Source organism: Sceloporus undulatus, chromosome 3, assembly GCF_019175285.1.
Source record: "Sceloporus undulatus isolate JIND9_A2432 ecotype Alabama chromosome 3, SceUnd_v1.1, whole genome shotgun sequence".
NCBI classification, from domain to species: domain Eukaryota; kingdom Metazoa; phylum Chordata; class Lepidosauria; order Squamata; family Phrynosomatidae; genus Sceloporus; species Sceloporus undulatus.
The window spans coordinates 182507753-182530493 of record NC_056524.1 but is presented as its reverse complement, the minus strand read 5'-3'; the positions used below and the strand labels follow the sequence as shown (position 1 = coordinate 182530493).

At 38.8% G+C, this 22741-nt stretch overlaps 1 protein-coding gene across 1 annotated transcript in view; it reads right to left on the bottom strand.

Annotated features, from left to right (window-relative positions):
• Positions 1–1144: 1144 nt before the first annotated feature.
• The window catches only part of DNTT (DNA nucleotidylexotransferase), a 151822-nt gene continuing 130225 nt past the window's right edge, over positions 1145–22741 (bottom strand). The window contains exon 10 of the mRNA XM_042459023.1: positions 1145–1587. Coding sequence (XP_042314957.1) covers positions 1501–1587 — 87 coding nt within the window. The 3' untranslated portion in view covers positions 1145–1500. The remainder of the gene's footprint in view (positions 1588–22741) is intronic.

Genomic DNA, 22741 nt, shown 5'->3' with positions numbered 1-22741 from the left:
TAGAAGTCATTGTTTTCAAGAGGTTTTCCAAGCACCTCATTCTTCCATCTGGTCTTAGTACAACTTTCCATCTCAACAGGTTTTCTTATGACCTCCTCTGAACAATTATTCTTCTCTTTTCTCTAGGTAAACAGCTTCAGCCCCCTCATCATTCATCTCAGAGACAATGTTTTCAGGTTGTTATTGTACACTTTTCCCACAACTTCATCTTTCTTAAGCACTCCAGCAGTATTCACCTCCACTTCCTGAAAATCTTCATCCATTTCCCTTTTAGTTGATCTCTTCTCTCCACGATCTCACAAAATCATAAATTCAAATAACGCCAACAAAACTGTTTGTTCGCATTATCATAAATATGGTTCCCTTACTGCCTGTTTCAATTACACTGAATCACTTGGCTTTCCACAGTCAATGCAAGAATTGGGATTGCCAGGCCATGCATGAGTAATCTGTCATTCTCCCTTTGGTTTGGAGAGCATTTCACCAGTTGGAATTCATTTCCAAACCCGGCGTAATATCGTTGAAGCCTCTTATCACATGGAGCTTTGGAAAAGCACCAGGGAGCCACTTGCTTGGAAGTTGCAAATGGGGAAAATTTCAATTTAATTCATTTTTGGAGAATTTACCAAAATCTACAAATATCAGGACAGAGACAATTTCAGGGTTTTGTGGTTTTATTATTTTTTTTAAAAAATCAAGTGTGATTGGGAAATCAAAGAAGAGAGGAAAGGAAAACAGACAAGATCGTCCTGTCCTGTATTCTGCCTTGGGATGCTCTTGCCTTGTGCCTGGAGGGCAGTATGGAAATCAAGCTTTATGAAGAACAGTTTAGGGAGCTAGGTATGTTTAGCTAGCTCCCTAAACTGAGAGGTGACATGATAGCCATGTTTAAATATGTGAAGGGAGGCCATGTAGAACATGGAGCAAGCTTGTCTTCTGCTGCTCTAGAGACTAGATAGATTCAAATGACAAGAAAAGAGATTGCACCTAAACATAAGGAAAAACGTTTTTACTGTAAGAGCTGTTTGTCAATGGAATAGACTGCCTCAGAGGGTGGTGGGGTCTCCATCTTTGGAGACCCCACCAGAGGTTGGATGGACATCTTTCATGAGTACTTTAGTTGTGTATTCCTGCATGACAAGATTAGATGGCCCTTGTGGTCCCTTTCAACTCTAAGACTCTATTATTCTATGAATGAAAACAAACAACAATAGTGGTTGAGACAGGAAGCTTGGAAAGCTCTTGACTCAGTAGCATAAAGCCAGGGCAATGGAAAAATCTGTTTTGATTACCAAATATAACAGTTCAGATGAATTAAATTAATCCTCCTTCCTGAACTATTCAGAGAAAACTCACACCTACAGTGAATATCTATGTATATTTAACATTTGCCTTCCTAAATAACTGAGGTCACCTTTTCTGGAAATGTAAGTCAATAATAAAGGAGATTTTTTTAAAGAAAAAAGATGAAAATTCATAAAATCATATTAGCAAGTCTCTCTATGCATTTCTTTCCCATGGTTCAAGGTAATCCAAGCCAAGGTGGGCAAAAATTTCTTCTTCACTTGCAGCGCTGAGAAAAATGTTCTGTAAGGATAAAAAAAATCAGCATTAAGTCAGGAAAGATCACTTTCTAAAAATATTCTACAAATAAATATTCTTAGAAATATTTTTAGAAACACAATTTGTCTTGTTCACATCAAAAACAAACCTTGAAAAATGCATAAAGGACACTTTGTTCAGAAAAAAGAGATGTTTTTGCATAGTGTATTTAAGCAACACACAAAACGTTCACTGTTCTTTCAGCATGTTGTGATACATTAGTAATTCAGCATCAGTTACTTTTTAAAAGGTCTGTCCAGGAACTCTCCTTATCTCAAATGAGCAATTATTTCCCTGAATACATACATTATATTTATGGTTACTAGCATCACCATTAACTACACATAATACAAAATGGCTATTTTGTAAATGACTGCTGTCTATAAATTACAATGCTGCATTTCTCATTCTGGCTTTAGTGATCAATAAGGTAAGTGAAGCATGAAGTGAACAGTCTTAGTTAACATTTTAATCAATGAACCTTTGCTAATGCACCAAAATCAAATTTCAAACAACTTCAATTCATAATTTGTTTTAATTCATGTTATAGCCTAGCTGTGGTCCCCAGCATTGCTTGAGAGAATCATTAACCATCATTAATGATCATTTATTTACATGGGGGTCCCTCATTCATATGGTCGCCACAAGACAAAGTCAACTTCACATCAAATAACAATAGCAGCAGCAACAACAAAAACAATGGTGATCATTTATTTCAGTTGCTCTGGACTAGCTCTTTGGATGAACAAACATTCCTTAGCTCAGTCTCAGGTGCCATTGAGAGAGAATGCTTTCCCCAGTCAGCTGCCAAGCATTCTGTATAACATTTTGTGTGTGTGTGTGTGTGTGTGTGTGTATTAAAAAATTAAAAACGAAAACCCTCAAGAGTCTCCCAAAGTAAATTTTCTGTACAGTGTGCAGCCTATGTTTAAACCAGGCCATTCAAAGCATTTCCTCCAAATCTGATTAAAATGTATCCAGTATTTATTCATGATGTAGTAATAGAAAGAAACTTAATTTTATGGTTAGCTTTTGTTGCAAAAGATTTTCTTAAAAACAGAACTTATCAAAAACCTTCAAATGTATGCCACAAAACTGTGTTAATATGAAAAATAAGTAGGGTATTGAATGAATCTCATGTATGCTGTGTAAATTTACAGCACTTTATAAATAAAGGTTAATAATAATAATGTATGCCATACAGCCCATAGTTTAAGTTAAACTATCTTATGGCAATAGCAATAGCAAGTACATTTCTATACTGCTTATCAGTGCACTTAAGCACTCCCTAAATAGTTTACAAAGTGTAAGTTAATTGCCCCAATAATTTGGGTACTCATTTTAGCGACTTCCTCGGAAGGATGCAAGCCTGAGTTGAGCTTGAGCCTTTTTTGCTGGCAATGAACATGCAGCCTTATGGTTTGTGAGTGAGTGGCTGCAGTACAGGCATTTAACCACTGTGCACCAGGGCTCACAGCCTATCCGCCACATTTGGTAGACATTTGATCAGCCACATTCGTGGAGAGCAGTAACAAACAGACAGACAGAAACTGAATTTTATTTATATAGATGTACATTTTCCAAGAATTGATTTCACTTAAAAAATAAGCAGGTTTTTTTTCCAGAAAAAGTGAGTTTCCTTTGATAATCAAGTTGTGAACTTTGAATTTTGAATAGAATGGTGATCTATAAATCCATAATATGAGATAGAGAAGAGAAGAGATTCTGCTACAGCTGCAAGGCCAAGAAGTACAGATACCTGAAAATTGCATGTATATTAAAGGAACCCTAAGGTATATACTTCAAGTTTATTTGGGCTTTAAAAATACATTAGTTAATTTTAATTAAGGCATACTTCAGTTTTGACAGCCAGCATGGTGTAGTGGTTTGAATGTTAGACCATGACTCTAGAGATCAGGAAACCCACTGGGTGACCTTGAGCAACTGACACTCTCAGCCCCAGAAACCCCTACCTGGCCTGGGACGCTATACTGTTTTAATGTATTTTAAGCATTTTAATCTTTTAAATTGGATGTTAGTATTGAATTTGTTTTAATTGTTGTAGCAATTTAATCCTATTTTAATATATTATTTTGGTATGTTTTTAACTGTATGGTGTTTTTAAATGTTGTAAGCCACCCTGAGTCCCGGTCTTGGGAGAAGGGCGGGATATAAATAAATATAATAAATAAATGAATACCTTAGGGCCACCATGAGTCAGAAAGGAGTTGAAGCCACACAACAATAACAAATACCTCAGTTTATGAAGCCTCTGGAGCAAAGCTCCTTTTTACAAAGTAGAATGTCCAGCATCTGTTCTTCCGTTCCACTCATCCATCTACCCCCAAAACTAGAACTAGCCAGGAAAGCTCAGTGGGGTGCTGGCAGTGGTCCTCTGCTTCTTAGGTTATTGTGGGTTAGGTTACTTGCTAGCCTCCCTCCTTGGCGTTCCTTTTTTTAACCTTACACTCTGTCCTGGCATTATAATCTACTCCATGAGCCAGTGCTGATTTCTTTACACAGCTGATTCAGTTGTCTCTTAAAACAAGAGATCCTTATAAGCTAAATTGTGGAAAAGTTGCACTTAAAATAACAACAGCATGGTCTCCTAGAAAACAGCATGGCCTCCTAGGAATACCGTTTAATGAAAAAGCAAAAGTCCTAGTGGTACCACAGTCCACAACTTCACTCAGAACAGAGGTAGACAGTGTGTTCAACTCTAGCAACTCTATAGAGCCTTTCACATAAGGTCTATCATATCGTGTGCCAAGCTCACACTTTTGTTGCATGTTAAATAACAGAAACTAAGCAACCAGATCTGCCAACTTCCCCCCCCCCCCCCCTAGTATATGGTCCCCACCTGGAAATTTTGCCTTACTTTTAATTTTCTGTTAGACTGACAGATGAGCAAGCCACATCCTTTCCTACCCATGCCCTTTTACTTACTACAATAATCAGACTTCATGTATTTTAGACAGCAGCTGTGAAGAAGGACAATGAAATAGAAAGACTAGTTTGAGGAAGCATTTGTGATCTATCAACTGTCCTTAATAGGATTTTGCAAAGTCAATAGGTGCAAAACATTTAGAAGATCATGTAAAAAAGATGACTTTATAAAAGACCTGCAGACATATTGTAAACTGGGACTGGCAACAGAGAGAGTACAACTCCCTTGTTGCAACAGTTTTGCTGCCTTCCTGTCTATTTCCAGGAATAACTTAAAGTGCTGGTGATGACCTATAAAGCCCTATACAGCTCTGATTATTATAAAGACAATATTCTGCTTTGCAAGCCTGCCCATGCTTTGAGATGCACTAGGGATATCTTTCTTTCTGCCCCACAGGTACACTGATGAAAACATGGGAGAAGACCTTCTCAGTGGCTGCCCCAGGCTCCAGAACTCCCTTCATAGTGATGTTAGACGGATAAACTCCTTACTACTTATCTGCAAACAAGTGAAGAACTTCTTGTGCCGATAGGCTTTTGAGAAATGATTTTTAAAAGGGAGAAACAGGATTTGTATAGCATGACAGATTTGTTGTTGCTTTAAATTATTTATATTTTAATTCATTTATTTTTTCATATTTTTTTTAAATTTTTGTATGCTGTAAATTTTTAGGTATATTTGTTTTAAGAGTTGTGTCACCTTGAATCCCAACCTGAGAAGGGGGAAGGCAGAGGAGTGCCTTCACAATATGGCTTCCATATACGTATGATAATGAACATGCTTTAGATTTTACTTTAGACTTTGAAGGAGCTACAGTATCTAATAAGCTCAACCTATTTTGAAGATACTGTCCCGCACTTGACCCTTTCAGTATTGGGTTAGAACTCAGAGCATATTCATAAGCCCACTGACTGGAAGCTATCAGCTACTCTTGGCCTCCATAGAAATTAGGTACATTATTACTGAAATCAACTAAAATAATTCTTTTTTACACACACACACAAACTTAAAGAACAAAGCACTATTTCTAAGGTTCAGCCTGGGTGCCTTTTCATTTATCTCTATTTCATGTAGACCCACCTTTGAGCATCCATGTACATCTCTATGAAATCATGAGATGAAAAATGCTATTAGAAAGCTTGGGAACAGAAATGTTTTTTCATCTAAATAAGCAAGGACAGATAAAAAGATTCACACAGAACAGTATTCCTGTCCTTCTGCCCCTTTCAATATAACCTACTTTTCTTTTGAAATTGGGAGTTTCAGTTTATAGAAAATCTTTGACTATTTCATCCACACATGCAAGGAAAAACAGTTTCCATGTTCCTCAATGTAGGAGAAAGCTAATATTTCTACACTGTTGAGATACATCATAAGAAAATTATTCTGTGTAGGAATATATATCTGGGGGTGGGGGGGGGTCATGCCTTTTTCACAAAATCCTCTATTTTGGGGTAGGGGTGTCTGGAAACTGGCTTTCTGCACACACATGCACACATACACACACACTCACAAACAAACAAATATAAACATACAGGTATTTTTCACAAAAAACACAGTTTTAATGCAAAAGTATTGTTTCCAAAAATACATATGGGGGTTTGTGTGTGTGTGTGCTTGCAAAAATTATGGCTGGCATTCTGAACTGCAGTTACAGATTTGTAACCTAGATTTATGGATTCATAACTGTTTCGTATTCAGAGATATAGCTGAGTTAGTCTGGAATATCAGTATGCAAAGAAATCTTGTAGAACCTTTAAGACTGACTGAGGGAAAGATATTGTAGCTAAAGCTTTAATAGACTTGGTATACTTCCTCAGATGCATGAAGATCCAAGTCTATAAAAGCTCATATACAACATCCTTTGGATAGTTTCATCTCAAAGGTGCTACACAATCCCTTTGCATGCTGGTCAGTATTCAATAAGACTACATAGTTGTACTGTGGGGTTAAACAGACCAGCATAAAATGCTGGCACTGGGGTGGAGTGGGAGCATGGTGACCACATGCCACATGTCCTGACTCTGCCCCAATGCTGGCATCACACTGCCTGCATGACCACATGGTGGGGTGTCACACTGTTTCTTTGGCGCAGCATTTAGACGCACCACACCAAAGAAACTCAGAACAGCTGCGTCCGCAACAAGGGCGGCTTTTTGCCATTCTAAAAAGGAGTGGCAATATACTGCTTCTTTTTAGAGTGGCAAACTGCTGGATCAGGGCCACAGCATGCGGTGCTGCAGCCCCAATCCAGTGCTGAAAGGGGCAGCGGGATGCCACTCTATCAGGGCAGCCTGTTTACCCCTGTGACTGCCCCTTCAAGCCACCTTAACAGCCATCATCTGCACTGAGCAATGGAGGCCAGTTTACCTAGCAACTGGGCACAAGGAGGGCAATATTTTCAGCCCCCTCCCATAAGTAAGTGAAGCTATTTCTCTTGGCAGCCTCAGTTGCTGTGAGTCGGCAGTGGGAAAACATAATCATCCTGGTTCCCCCATTGGCATCTGAATAGAATCACAGAATCGTAGAGTTGGGAGAGACCACAAGGACCATCCAGTCCAAGCCATTGCCATGCAGGAACTCTCAGTCAAAGAATCCCCAACAGATGACCATCCAGCCTCTGTTTAAAGACTTCCAAGGAAGGAGACTCCACTACACTCTGAAGGAGTTTGTTCCACTGTTGGAAAGTCCTCATTGTCAGGAAGTTCCTCCTAATGTTGAAGTGGAATCTCTTTTCCTGTAGCTTGCATCCGTTGTTCCTGGTCCTGTTCTCTGGAGCAGCAGAAAACAAGTTTGCTCCCTCCTCAATATGACATCCCTTCAAATGTTTAAACAGGGCTATCATCATTTCTTAACCTTCTCTTCTCCAGGCTAAACATCCCCAGCTCCCTCCACCATTTTAGTCGCCCTCCTTTGGACATGCTCCAGTTTCTCAAAATTCTTTTTGAATTGAAGTGCCCATAACTGGACACAATATTTCAGGTGGGGCCTGACCAAAGCAGAATACAGTGGCACTATTACTTCCCTTGATCTAGAGACTATACTTTTGTTGATGCAGCCTAAAATTGCATTGCTTTTTTTAGCTGCCACATCTCACTGTTGACTCATGTTCAACTTGTGGTCTACTTGGACTCCTAGATCCCTTTCACATGTAGTCTCCTTAAGTCAGGTGTCCCACATCCTATAGCTATGCATTTTGTTTTTCTGCCCTAAGTGCAGTATCTTACATTTCTCCCTATTGAAGTTCAGTTTGTTAGCTTTGGCCCAGTTTTCCAGTTTATTCAGATCATTTTGAATTTTGATCCTGTCCTCTGGGGTATTAGCTACTCTTCCTAATTTCATGTCATCTTAAAATTTGATAAATACAGTGTGCCTGCGTCATACATGGGCACCTTTTATGTAGCTTCCACCTTATCCTGGAAGCCTCGCACCATTTAATGAATGGCGCACGTGCCTGTGGCAATCACCCCACTGAGCCCACCATGTGCACAAGCCCCACTATCCTCAATGGGTCTTGAGCATATGCGGAACTTGCCTTACGCGGCAGGGTCTGGAACGGATCCCTGCGTAAGGCAAGGAACCACTGTATGCCCCCAATACTGTCATCCAAGTCATTGATAAAGATATTGAATAGCACTGGCCCCAGGACAGAACCCTGTGGCACCCCACTGGTCACTTTCCTCAAGGATGAAAAGGAGCCATTGTTGAGCACTCCTTCAGTAGAACTCCTTCACTCAGTGAGGCTGCTATCTGTTAAGGTGGGCTTAGCAGGTAGGGGTAGGAGATGTTACTTAGGCTGCATACACAATGCTGAAATAATCTAGTTAGATACCATTTTAACTGCCATGCCTCGATGCCATAGAATTCTGGGAACTGTAGTTTTGTGAAACATTCAGTTTTCTCTGTCAGAGAGCTCTGATGCCAGAACAAACTACAGTTCCCAGAATTCTATAACTCTGAGCCATGGCAGTCAAAGTGGTTTCAAACTGGATTATTTCTGTAGTACGGATGTAGCCTTAGTTACGTATATGTAACATAGAATATTAGTGCATATCTTCTGTGCAAAACTCCATCACCCCTTTTGCAGAAATGTATAACCCACGTGTGTTTCTGGAAAAAGAAAACACAATTTGATGTAAATATTCAAGAACTGCAACCATCATAGCTAGAAATTACAGTTATGAATTTACAATCCGAGACAGTAACTTGATTTCATTTCAGTGCAATGCAATGTGTGTTAACTAGAGACAATCCCAACAAAACCTTTTTTTAGAAAAATGTATAGCTCCATGAAAATTGGTAGCATGGCAACACCAGCCCATCTGTATATTTGGATGCATTTTATTCAAGCATCTGGTTCATTCTTTTCCAGTCATTGCAATACAGAAATATGGATGAGTTCCCAGTTTCAAGAGAGACCATGTCCTCATTTTTATCATTCAAAAAGCCAGAGATGCCCATATTTTCACAAAAGCAAAGAAGTACATGAACAGTGTTACCCCAGAAGAAAGCTTAGGAGGCAAGCTGGATGTAATATAGTCAACACATGTTAATTACCACTCAGAATGGTTTGAATCCATAAAGTAAGTAAGGCAGGCATCCAAAATTGGAAGAAATGAACCTCAAAAAGTGGAATAATCACCTGAGCTGTGCAACAGCTGCTGCAGTATATGTGCATAGTTTTGGAATAGATGGAAGGAAGGAAGCAGAGAGAAGGCAATGGGCTCTTCTGAGGAATGAGAACAGAACAACTGCAGCAATCAAATGAAAAAGACTTCTGTCTACGTTAAGCAGAGTCGGATGCTGGTTTTAACAGTATACTGCTGAGGCAAAAGCATTCGGGGCTGATGGCATCTATCTCAGTGGGGCTGTGAATCTGCTATGGATCTTAGTCCAGACTTTAAAAGGAGCAATGCAAAGTACTGAACCCTCTGCCCAAAGTAGGTTCAACACCATGGATGGCTCCTTCCATGTTTGGACAAAAGAGTGGATTTACCACCACACTTTCATGGTAGCCATCAACCACCATTGAGCTAAATCACATTCCTTGTTAGGAAAGAAAGTCTCCATATTAAAATGTAATGATAACCACTAATGTAGGGTGCATCTATACTCCAGAAATAAGTTTGACACCATTTTAAATACAGTAGGTCCATTTTATGATTTGGGATTTGCAGTTTTACAAGATGTTTATCCTTCTATGCCAAACAAAGCGTGCCAGTGACTCACAAAGATGTGGCTCTCTGGATGCTGTTAAACTACCATTCCTACCAGCCCAAGCCAGTATAACTAATGGTGAGAAATTATGGAAATTGCAGTCCAACAATATCTGTGCCCTCCCTTCTTGGTAATCAAGCAAAACTGGTTACAATACAGTGAAGACATGTTTTAAAAATATGGATTTAAGTGCTTTAAATCCTCTATATGATGCCTAATGCCCAGTGTGCCAAATCACTCAACAGAGAGTTACCCCATTACATTTATGAGCGGAAGAGATCATAGAACATCCCATTGGTAATGTATATGAGATCCGTGGAACCCATTTTTACTTGCTAAGAAACTACATAGTCCTATTCGCTTATAAATTACTTCGTCCATGGACCTGCAGCCAAGGATCTGTTCCACTTAGTGAATTTCATCACACACAACCTTTTGCCAGACCTATGATGATATATGTACATGTACCATAATTTATATTACTACAGGCATATTAATGATAGTGTGCTAATTATAATAAATATGTATGTCATATTTTAATTAGTATTTTAATGAATCAGAGTTAATTGGAAAAGAGAAAAACAATGAAGGTATGTGTGTGATCCAACTAAGGTTAAGCACATTTAACTGTTCATTTCCAATAGGCAGCAATCATATTTTGAAGTCAAGTGTGTCCAACAATGGCTGGGCCATCAAGTTTTAATTCTGAAAGAATATCCTGAAGGTGAAATTGCACTTACATTGGTATAGGTGCAGGCAGTTCTGCACCAGTGGCCATATGAAAAAGACCATTGGTATAGAGGCGGTGAAACCAAGCATACAAAGCCATTGCCAGCCATCCCTCCCAGCTCTGAGCTGCCCATTTCTTTAATGCCTGTCTTCTGGGTAGATTCTGAGAAGACCGGCTTGGAAAATTGCCTGTGATATAGGATAAGTGGTTGTCCAAGCCAAACATGCTTGGAGCAGGCACCCTTCCCCTCCTGATGGCAACCAATGACTTTGGTTGCATCTAAAGCAGTTGGACACTTTAAGGGCTGTAGCTCCCTCCTATGGAATCCCAGGATCCTGGGATTTGTAATCTTACAAGGTCTTTAGCCTTCTCTGCCAAAGAGTTTTGGGGCTTCACAAAAAAACAAAACATCATAGTATTCTCTAGGATGAAGCCATTACAGTTAAAGTGATGTCAAACTGCATTATTTCTACAATGTAGATGGACCCCTCTTCTTCCTTCCTTTCTGCTGCTGTTACAGTGGAGCATCAACAGGATTCTCGTAGAAAAATTTAAATGCCTTTAATTACCTTCTTATCTCTTCTCACAAATCAGCATAAGAAATGCACTGGTTAAATGGGAAATCATAGCCCTGGCCTAGAATATCTTGAGGCCTTTAAATCCCATAATAAGAAAAGGCTCGCTTATACTTCCCCAAAAAGTTTTTTTTAAAAATAGTAGAAACTATGAATGCTGTCTCCGATACAGAATTTTACAAAGTTAGTAATGTAAAGGCACCAGATACCATCTCTCCTTGGAAACTAAGCAGGGTCAACTCTGGTTAGTGCTTGGTTGGGTATGAATATCAGGTGCTGCAGGCTATATTTCAGAGGAAGGAACTGAGCAAACCACCTCTGAGGATTCCCTGCCTATTAAAACCCTATGAAATCCATGGGGTCACCATAAGTCGACAGGCAAGTTGAAGGACCAAGACAGCATTGTCTTCACATTATAGTTTTCTCACTACTACCACTACTACTACTACTTTGTAGCCTATCTACCCACCTCTCTTGCCTAATTTGTTCATCATATGGAGACACAATTTCCACTTTACAGCAGGAAGGACAAGGAGGTGATCAGCAGATAAGGGCAACAGACAGAGTCAGGGTCAAACCAACTCCACAAAAAAAGAAGAAACTTGAAGTCTCTTCTCAGTCTTTAAATGAAGATTTTGTAGGTTACATGCAGGGATGTATTGCTGCATGGGAAACCTAACAGAGTTAGGAATTAATCTGAAGACACATGCTTCATTTATACCCATTTGATAATCCCTTTTCCCAAGAAATATGGGTCAATCAGAAATGCGTTTGAATAGACTGAGTGATCAAATGTTAACAAAACAAATGCTACGGCACAAATATTTGGATGCTCCTCTTATTGACATTCATGTTTCAACAAGTCCCAAAATAGCACTTTGAAGTGATTATTTTCTTGTTCTCTATCGATTTCAATTATGCTTATCCCAATCCCATGGGTCGGCACGCCTTGGCAGCATCTTTCTTCAAGCACTCAAGAATGAATAATCCTCAACAAAAGCACAAAAAGGGAGATTTTACTGTGTGTGACTGACAAGCTGATGGGAAAACTTCACTAGAGAAGCAATATTGTGAGTGATAAATTAGACATAAGCTTTAAAGTGTGTTCTTCCAACAATAACAAGAAAAACAAGATGTAACTGCTCTGCTCAAATATTCCACTAGAAAAGACAATAAAGCAAACTGTAAATAATATTGAATCTTCAGTTAAAATATTGGACACAGCTACTGCCTTTTCCAACTATTACCAATTTTCTTCATCTGCAGAGGATACAGCTGCTATTAAGCATTTATCACATCAAGTAAGATGGATTGAGTGCTTTTGTTCAGCTGTCCATAAAACTGAGTGGGAACATAATTTTATTGGGTCCTAGTATCATGCTGTATACAAAGTATACATGCTGGCTCTGCTACTGTTCAGAGCTACAGCTTGATTACCTGTTATTATGGCATTTTCCTCTTATCTTCTTTCACCTCTGTCCCTGGCTTGCTCTAGCATTGTCTCTGAAAAGAATTGTCATCTATTGTGTTACTGGTTTTAAACCTTTTAAATGAGCAAACCATTTCACAAAGCAGGTATTTTAAGAGTTGCTACTCTGTAACCGTCTGAGAGTTACAAGAAACCCCTGTGTTTGTATGTCACAATACAAGAAATAATACAAGCTCAGGTTTTTAACCAAATCCCTGACATTATCTATAACAAAATCTTCTTCCTTTAACAGTCTATCCAATTTTTAAAATAATTTTAAAATAAATGTTTAAATCTGCAACAAAATTGAGGCCAATTAATTATACTGGACTGAATGTTATGTATCTTTATAAATCAAATTACAGAAAACTCTCACCATCTTTTGTAATAAGTAGTAGTAATGCAAAATAATCCAAGAAGCAACAGTGAGCAGATGAGGAAGAAGATGATGCCTGAGCACAACACTGGCATTAATAACAGTAATAATAATAGCACTAGCACTTGAAGATAACGCGTGTACTTGTCTTCAAGTCACCTGTCAACTTATGACAATCCCACTGATTTCATGGGGTTTCTTAGACAAGAAATACTCAAAGGTTGTTTTGCCAGTTCATTCCTCTGATATTAGCTACAGCATGTGATCTCTTATCCAAATGCTAACCAGGGCTGACCGTGCTTAGCTTCCAAGATCAGAGGAGATCTGGTATCTTTAGAGTACTTAGATCCTTCACTTGAAAACTCTGCTCCCAGAAAAACTGCAGTGCCTATACTAGTTTTCCATGTTTTGTACTCTGGACCACCTGTATGTTGTACATCCCATTTGTTCACAATTGTCTACCAAAGACAATTGCCTTCTCTGGATATCCCCAAGCTACAAAGATTGATCTTGCACACACCTCCCTGCACCCACTCATCTGAAACTTGGCAGCCTGATCTACTTAAAAGTAGAAATTTCAAAATGTACAGAATGAGTCCTCCTTATCCGAAATGCTTGGGACCAGAAGTGTTTTGTATTCCAGATTGTTTTGGATTTCGGAATACCTGTATTTGCATATACTTATAGAATGAGATATATTGGAGATGGCATCCAAGTCTAAACACACAATTTATTTATATTTCATATAGACCTCATGCACATAGTCTCGACTATAAGTCGACCTCAGAATTATGAATTTTGATAGGATCCGTGGATAAATCGAGGATGAAATCTAGGGGCATGGAACAAAGGATGATGCAAAGGAAAACAATGCCAAAGAACTTACAAAATTCTAGCAGGCATACCTATTTGTGCTTAAAATAAAGACTGGGTGTCCAAAGGAGGGTGACTAAAATGGTGAAGGGTCTGGAAAACCATGCCCTATGAGGAAAGACTCAGGGAGCTGGGGATGTTTAGCCTGGAGAAGAGAAGGTTAAGAGGTGATATGATAGCCCTGTTTAAATATTTGAAGGGATGTCATATTGAGGAGGGAGCAAGCTTGTTTTCTGCTGCTCCAGAGAACAGAACAAGGAACAATGGATGCAAGCTCCAGGAAAAGAGATTCCACCTCAACATTAGGAGGAACTTCCTGACAGTAAGGGCTGTTCAACAGTGGAACTAACTCCCTCGGAGTGTAGTGGAGTCTTCTTCCTTAGAGGTCTTTAAGCAGAGGCTGGATGGCCATCTGTTGGGGATGCTTTGAATGTGATTTCCTGCATGGCAGGAGGTTGGACTGGATGGCCCTTGGTGTCTCTTCCAACTCTCTGATTCTATGATTCCAGGACATATTATGTTTTTGCCTTTCACTGGGGGATGGTTAACGTACAGTACTTAGAGTAGCTAGATTGACACATGAATAAGTCAACTCAGGATTTTTGGGTCAATTTTTTGACTGAAATTTCTAGACTTATACATGAGTATATACAGTAATATTTTAAATAATTTTGTGCAGGAAACAAAATTTGTGTACATTGAACCAGCAGAAAGCAAAGGTGTCAGAATCTCAGCCATCCATGGAAAAAAAACCTGATTTTTGAATTATTTTGGATTTTGAAATTCCAAATAAAGGAGATTTAACCTATATACCACCACCACCCGAATATCTATTTGTTTGCAGTTTTATAGGCATATTTCTCTTGCAGATGGCTACTATATCAGAAGATGCAATCCACATCTGACAAAATGAAGTTACATCCATTTGTTGATTTCCAATGACAGTCAGTAGGAGACATGAAAATCTGAATTTTCCGGATCAAGATCCAGATGTAGATTAAACTGAATGTGGAAGTTTCTGAATTAGTCTATTTTCTGAATCAACACATTGGGTCTGAGCCAAATCTTATGGTCACTACACAGCCTTAGCACATTAACATCTGCTAAGCTTTCTACTAACTTGGAGTAGCTATATCTGTGTTGTTGTTTTTAAAGGAGGAGGAGGAGGGAAAATACACTGAAAAGCAGCTTTCTCAGTACCTTGTAAGGATTTTTTAGATAATAATTTTATCCAGATTTTTTTCACAGATGGTCTGTACATTTAAATCCAAATTAAAACAGATGTCACTATGAACACATGCAAAAATGACATGATACATATTCAATGACTGATCTATTTGCCCTTGTTGACTGTAGGCACAATCAGAATGTCTAAACAGGAGCTAATTTGATTTATTTACCATATTTGATCATCTACACCCTTCTGCTTGATGAATGCCCAAAAGTGCTCACAAAAAAGACACAAAATTAAAAGAAAAGAAATACATTTCAAGAAACCTCAGATTAAAAATAGCCTGGTAAAACCTACAGTGCTACAGCTGCATCTTTTATTGGAAAAGAAATTTGTCACTGAGCAACTGGCACATCTGAAAGATCTGGATTGACTTCCGCACAAAGACAACAACCTGGTTGAAGAGGACCATATGAACAAGAACCTTGAGGGCAAATGCAGGTACCGTAGCAACTAGAGAAGTAATAAAGGATAAAATCTCAAAAGAGCAAATGGAATACCAATATGAAATCTGTATTGCATGGAATAGGGGAAGAAGCAATTTTGCACTGTATTATACACAAGAAAGCCACGTACTTTCTTTTTTATAGAACAACAGTCCCCAGGGATAAACAATTTGATGTGCCTCAGGCATTATATTGTACAAAGAATGTAAATTTTGCATTTAACTGGTATAATGTTGTAGAAATATCCACAGTGCAGTACATCCTTTAAAGATCTAATCTACCTCTAATCCAGCTACAAATATAATAACAAATAAGTTAGATAGAACACCATCACTCTTTGAAATGACATTATAACAAACTCTGATTGAACAAGGAGTTTTTCCAAGCACAAGCCGTCAACTCTGGGCCCTTGAGAAAAATCATGAGGATTGATATTAAAATATGCAATGAAATTTATTCTAATGATTCTAAGCATGAATACATTTAGAAGCTAATATGAACCAAAACTATATACCCTAGTTTCATTTTAACCTTTGGACAAGTTTTGTAATTAGAGAGAAATGCAATTGCATGTATTTCTATCAGAAAAGTTTTTTTTAAAAAATATCTAATCTATGAAATGAGTTTACTAGACAAAATAGATTTATTATGCAGGTGTTAATACTACAACTATGTTTTTGCAAATTGGGTGAGATCCTGAAGTCCATGTTAACATAAATTTCTACCAGTCTATTCAATTTATTCCTCTTCCTTCTCCATATGCATATGTTTACTGTATTTATATTATATAAATGTGATAGGTATGGTGTCTGTCTGTGCAAAGACATACTGCCCCATGTATGAAAGAGTCCCAGTACAACTCAGAGCTATATGTTGCTAGACGACACATGTAGTGAGATTGGCTGCTGTATAAAATTTAACTGAGCAGAGGTAGAGTGCTGAATATAGGAGGCATACCCAAACTTCTCATTCCCCATAGTATTCTAGTATGCTACTTGTACATATATGGACTGGTGACTATCAGAGCAGAAATAGTCCTATTGGACTTCTTCTGCATGTAGTCACTTGCCTTCTCACACTGGAAAAAAAAAAACCCTGCCCAAAGTGTGCTCAGCAAAAGAGTAATTAAAATGCTAGAGGTCAATGGGGGGGGGATGTAAAAGTCTGTTTAAAATTGAACTGTGGAAGCATTTTTCCAGTGGGAGCGGCATGTTCGTATTAAGTGCTCAGAACAAAGGAGAGTTCATGTGTAAAATCCATGATTCAGTCTACCTAGAGTATAAATGCATATTATAGCAGGTATGCACACAATGGTCATTAGCTGGGATATAAATCTTCATTTATTTCAATCTTGCACACAAGAACAATAAATATAGAAGGTTCTCTTTGCACAGGGTGAAATTATGAGTTTTATTTTTCACATTCTGGACTTTGGGGTGAAAAGTTCTCAAACATGTTTTTTTGTGTAAAGAAAATACCAAAAGCAATAAATTTTTATACAAAGTATATTTTTATGCAAAGCACATCAACAAAACAACTTGGTTTTTCCCTGTAAAACCCATTCATGTTTTTTTTAATTTTTTTTTTTTCAAAAAATCCTCCAAATGCAAAAATTTCTGTGGCAGATAACCTTCTTCCCTTCCTTTACATGGGGTATCTCCAAATATCAAGGCACTCCTTGCTCATCAAATATGAGAAACTTTCAGCATATTCTCTGCATTCTTAATACCTATGCTGGCACCAATGTTTGGAGAAAAAAATCCCAGAATCCTCAAACCAGTATGGTGCAAAAAAGACCAACAGTAATTTTGTCTGTTTGATCAGGTTGCTGCAAGATTCTGCATGCAAACTCGAGTCAGAAACCTCTGTCCTTAAAACATAGATTACCATCACTTTGATCTCATGTCGCCCTCAGCCTAATTTCAAAATCCTCTTGCAAATAATCAGAACCAGTAAGCACAATTGGGCCCCTTTCCAGAATCCTAGTAGGTGGATACAGGGAAAGAGAAAGCAAGAGATGGTGGGAGGAGGTGAAAGAGAGAAAAAGAGAAAGAGAAATGGTCTTACCTATTGTAGCCCACCACTGATTTTAGCACCATCAACTGAGAACATGGGGCCAAAACACACCTCCACATTTTTAAAAAAAGGTTTCCAACCCCTGATGTTAATGAAAGAAAGGCATGTGGTCTTCCTTTCCAGCCTCATAGCCAAGGGTGCAGAATTGATCCCTGCAGCCTTTCACATAAGGATCCTGTGGTATGTGCTACAGAAGGTACAGGATGATTGTTTTCAACATTCAACACTGGGCAACGTACAACATTGAATGCCACTTCCTTGGATGCCTCAGGAATGCTGCATGTGTCCCCATGACATTCACACTCCCATAAATTTTAAAAAAACAAACAAACTGCTGAACATGCCCTTTAGGGGGTTGTGGAGGCAATATCATTAGCTCCCCTTCATGAGCCTAAATCACATGGAGGGGGGGGGGGATGATGTTAGCAAAATTGCTTCCCTGTGAACAATACAGGATGACTGTTTCACTTAGGTTGGAAAGAGGGTGCAGGAGGAGATGCACTCAGCCCCAGATCAAGGCAGGGAACATCAGGAAGTTTGTGGGACATCTGGGACTCCCTATAGGTCCTTATTCAAACTTTATTCAAACTAAACCATTTTAAAAGCCTCTCCACCTGAAAAAGACTCTGGCCAAAGGTCCCATTCACACTATGAAAATAACCCGGTGTAAAACCAGGTAATTTTCACAACATCCACACTGGCCCCGAATGCACCTGCCATGGTTTGTGGAGTGTGTGAAAAACCCACTTAATCCAGTGCATTTTGCACAGGGTACTTAACTGTATCTTTTTTTTTAAGGGCCAGAGCAATCCAGATCTTCAGTAGTGTGAATGTGCTACTGAATTGATCTTGATTATTGGGATCATTCCTTGCCATGAAGCGCTGCCATGCTGATGTGCAGTGTGAATGCCAAACCAGGTTAAAATGCCTTAGAGAGATTTGATCACAATAAACATAGTGGGTACATCGATTCGGTATTGCATCGCCGCAGAGATCTGCATCTCCTTGGTAGAAAAAAAAATAAGAGTGAATGCCCGCAAAGTCAAATGAATTCTCGGTCTCTCCGTCACCACAGATGTACTTGTCCAGTTAGCCTGCTGGGATTGATGAGTACATGAATATGCATTGAAGTGCTTGCTTATAGAACTGTAACAAAGCTTTGAAGTGGCATACTGCCTACTAAAGTGCTTTTTCAGATAGAGGGGCTTCTCATATGGTTTAAGCTACATAAAGTAACTTAGCCCAAGAGCTTTGTGGAAGTTGCCTGTTCCTGCTTCACACAAAGCAAAAATGGCAGTGACTGGCTATTTGTCATGGAAAACACATCCTTCCTTCTCCCCCTTCCCTGCCAAACATCTTGTTGGATATATTTTCAGCTGTATCTAAATAGTGAAGTTCAGTGGTAAAATCAGTTGTCTTCATATATCAACCTGTTTTAGCCAAAACAAATAAAATTCAAATTTCATCCATGAGACCATAAAACAATTTAACAACTAGACTAATGATCCAAGTTTGCTGCCTTCCCTAACCAATGGTAGTATGATTATAGTATATGATTTGGGGGGGGGGTTTGACTTACTGCTATGTACATAAGTATGCAAAATTCTGTACTGGATTGTAGACATGATCATAATGATCAATTATCTTGGCATTTTCCAGATATTTTTTCCAGTACAAACAAATTACTATGAAAATGACTGAAGCAAGTTAGCACGAAGATATTTTGTAGTGTGAAAACAACAGAAAGACAGTTCAAGTCTTTTAAGCTATAGCATTCACATGAGAGACATTCTTCTTTAACTTTGAGGCTGTATTGCATTTAATTATTTTACCTTACAGCCAGATCAGAGAAGTTGTTCTCTTTATAGCAAAAAGCTTTGAGACTGGTTAAACCAATCTATACCAGAATGCCCTTGGCATAAATACATTGCAGCAGGCTTTAATTATGCTAAAGTTGCTCATGGACCTCAGAATAGAGAACCTGTTGCCCCAGTACAATTAATTAGTTGTGTGTCCCAAGGTTCAGATTACAAACTTCAGAGTATTTGAGCCATTGGCAACCACAGCTGACTCACTCCTAAAGCTCCATAGAACAACAGAAGGCCTGTTTAAAACCTCAAATGAACTGACAAGGTTTTGCTGGATTTAAAGAATCATTTGGCAGGAGTCAAAGCAAGAAATGGAAGGCAAACAGGAAACACAAGTCTGGAGATGCTGTTGGAAGTACATGGACCCAAAGTGTATCTATGCTAAGCAGCTATAGCAGCCAGATACCACTTTAACTGCAATTGTTCCATCCTGCAGGATGCTGGATTTGTAGTTTGATGAGATACTTAGAATTCTTTGCTGGACAGCTCTAGTTCACTGGTTGTCAAACTTTGGTCATCCACGTGCTTTGGATTTCAATTCTCAGAAGCCCCTGCCACCTTGGTCAATGCCCAAGTCTAAAACATCTGGAAGATCAACAATTGAGGGCCACTGCTTTCATTCACTATCTAGGACTTTAGCACTAGGACTCTTTGGCAGAAAAAATTCAAGTATCTCAACATATTGCAAATCCTAAGACATCATAAGATACAACTATGACATTCAAAGGGACATGTTATAAAAGTGGGGAGTAATTGTGAACTAAGCATGGAGTAATTCCAGAAGAAATTCTGCACATGCTTTATTGACTACAATGAAGTCTTTGACTGCATAGAACATGAAAAGATTTCACCAAGATGAATGGGAGTGCCACTGCATCTGATTGTCCTGATCATAACCTGTACTTGGGACAAGAAGCTGTCATCAGAACAGAATAAGGAGAAACAGAATGGTTCCCAATCAGCAAAGGGATCAGGAAAGGCTGCATCCTAAAACTCTATCTACTCAACCTGTATACAGAAAATATCATAAGCAGAACACACTTAGTCTCAGAGGCAGAACATGTGAAGATAGGAGGAAAGAACATCAACAACCTAAGATACGCAGATGACACAATACTATTAGCGGTAACAAACAAAGAGCTGGAGCAATTACTCATGAAGACCAAGGAGGAAAATGTCAAGGTCAGATTAATGCTGAACATTTTTTTTAAAAAAACAAAAAATACAAGAACTCGGCCTAGACAACAAGTAATTGAAATAGTCACAGAGTTTGCAAACCTTGGTTCAAATATTGATCAAAACAGAGATGGCAGTCAAAAAATCAGGAGGCTGGGATTAGGAAGGGCAACTAGGACAAGATCCTAAGTGTAAATACATAACTCTGAACCCTAAAGTGAGGTTAGTCCAAGCCACTGTAGTCCCCATCATCATGTACAGATGTGAGAGCTGGACAGTGAATAAAAGCCAATAGAAAGAAAATCAACTCACTTCAAATGTGATGCTGGAGAAGAATGCTGAGGATATCATGGATGACAAATCAAAATGTTTTATAACTCTCGCTGGAAGCCAAGATGACTAAACTTTGGGCATATTGTGAGGAAAAATGAATCATTAGAAAAGACAATTATGCTAGGAAAGGTGAAAGACAGTAGAAAAAGAAGAAGACCCATTCCAGATGTTTAGATTCAATCAAGAAAGAAACAGTCCTGGGCATGAAGACCATGAGCAGAGAGGTTGCAGACAGGGGAATATGGATATGTCTCATCCACAGGGTTGCCATGAAGTGAAGATTATTCAAAGGCAGCTAACAACAATAATAACAATTGTGTAGGGCAGATACAATCACAGCCCACCTCACTGCCAGTTGATTAACCAACTGCTAGAAGATCAACAGTTAGAACGTCAACTGCATTGTTCTTATACTCACGGTAGTGACTGGGCTTCTATCATCACCTTTTGTGCTGACCACATGATTTCAAGATATTTACTTTTAGCAGAACCACAACATCTCTAAGAATGTTGTTCACATGGTACGTTTCCTTTATTCTAGATTTAAGCAGATTTACACATTGGCCATGTAAAAGTGACCCCAAGATTATGAACCTTCAGCTATTAAAGCTGCCAACCGGATTGCTCTGCAAAAAGCTTCTATGTGCACAAAAGTGAATGGTCATCCTTTTTTCTTTCTTTCTTTTATTATGAAGGAAGAGCTGGAATTTTAACACTTGGTTTCTAAAGCAGGCCAGGTGCAGAGAAGAACTAATTCCCAGTGTTGGATGCACAATGGCTCTTCTGTTTACAATGACTCAATGTTTAATTGTAGTAATGATTATGTGAACAACACCGATCACATTGGAAATCAATATTATAAACTTGGAATCTTTATGTTTACTTTATGGCTAATCCAGTCATTACTGCCGACATTGAAAGCAAACACTGCAGCTGTACCATGTTTAATTCATCAAGATGTTCTCTCAAGACTGACTGCCTCTCTGTTATCACCACATAATTTTCTGCAGAGCATCTGCCAAACTTTAGACTATAGCTTCCAGTTTTGCAAAGAACCATTAAAAGCCCCTCTTTAACTTGGCAAAGGGAAACCACTTCCACAATTCCTTTGTAATAAAAACAAATATGAAACAAAATGTTCTCAGTTGCTACCGAAAGAGTTTTAACAACTAAAGTGGTTCATTTACAGTCTAGATAAGTTGTAGGCACATAGGCCAGGACCCAAAGATCCATCTGGAGATCTGCTGTGTATGCATAACATGAAGCTTCTCAGCCTTTTGTCAACCAAATGTAGCCCCAAAATCTACAAAGAAATACTGAGAAAATACTGGGAAGTTGTCTGAAGAGCTGCAGTTGAAAAGAAACACTTGATGGGGTCATTGCAATACTTTGGATTGCTCCCCATGGTTTAACTGTTCTAACTGCAAGAGGAGCCAATTATCTATAGAGTCCAACTTCATTATGGACTGCTATCCTGCATGTCTCAACTGAATGTAACACTGCAACCACTAATTTCCCCATTTAAGAGTAACTTGATGGCTTGTTTTTAAATAGCACCCAAAAAGTGAATGGTGGCCAACATGTGACTCATTGGCCCCCTGAAATCCCATGGTTGTTTTGCATAGCCACCAAAGACCCCTCCAAAAATGGCACAGCAGTGGGGGTTTTTTTTGGGGGGATGAAGTTGGCACCTGGACCCATCAGTGTTGCCTGCCATTACCCAAGCTACACAAATACACATTTCTCATTACAATCTTAAATGTCTCTTTTCAGAAATATATCCCACTCCCTTCAATCAAACAGTGATAGGAACTGTGCAGCCC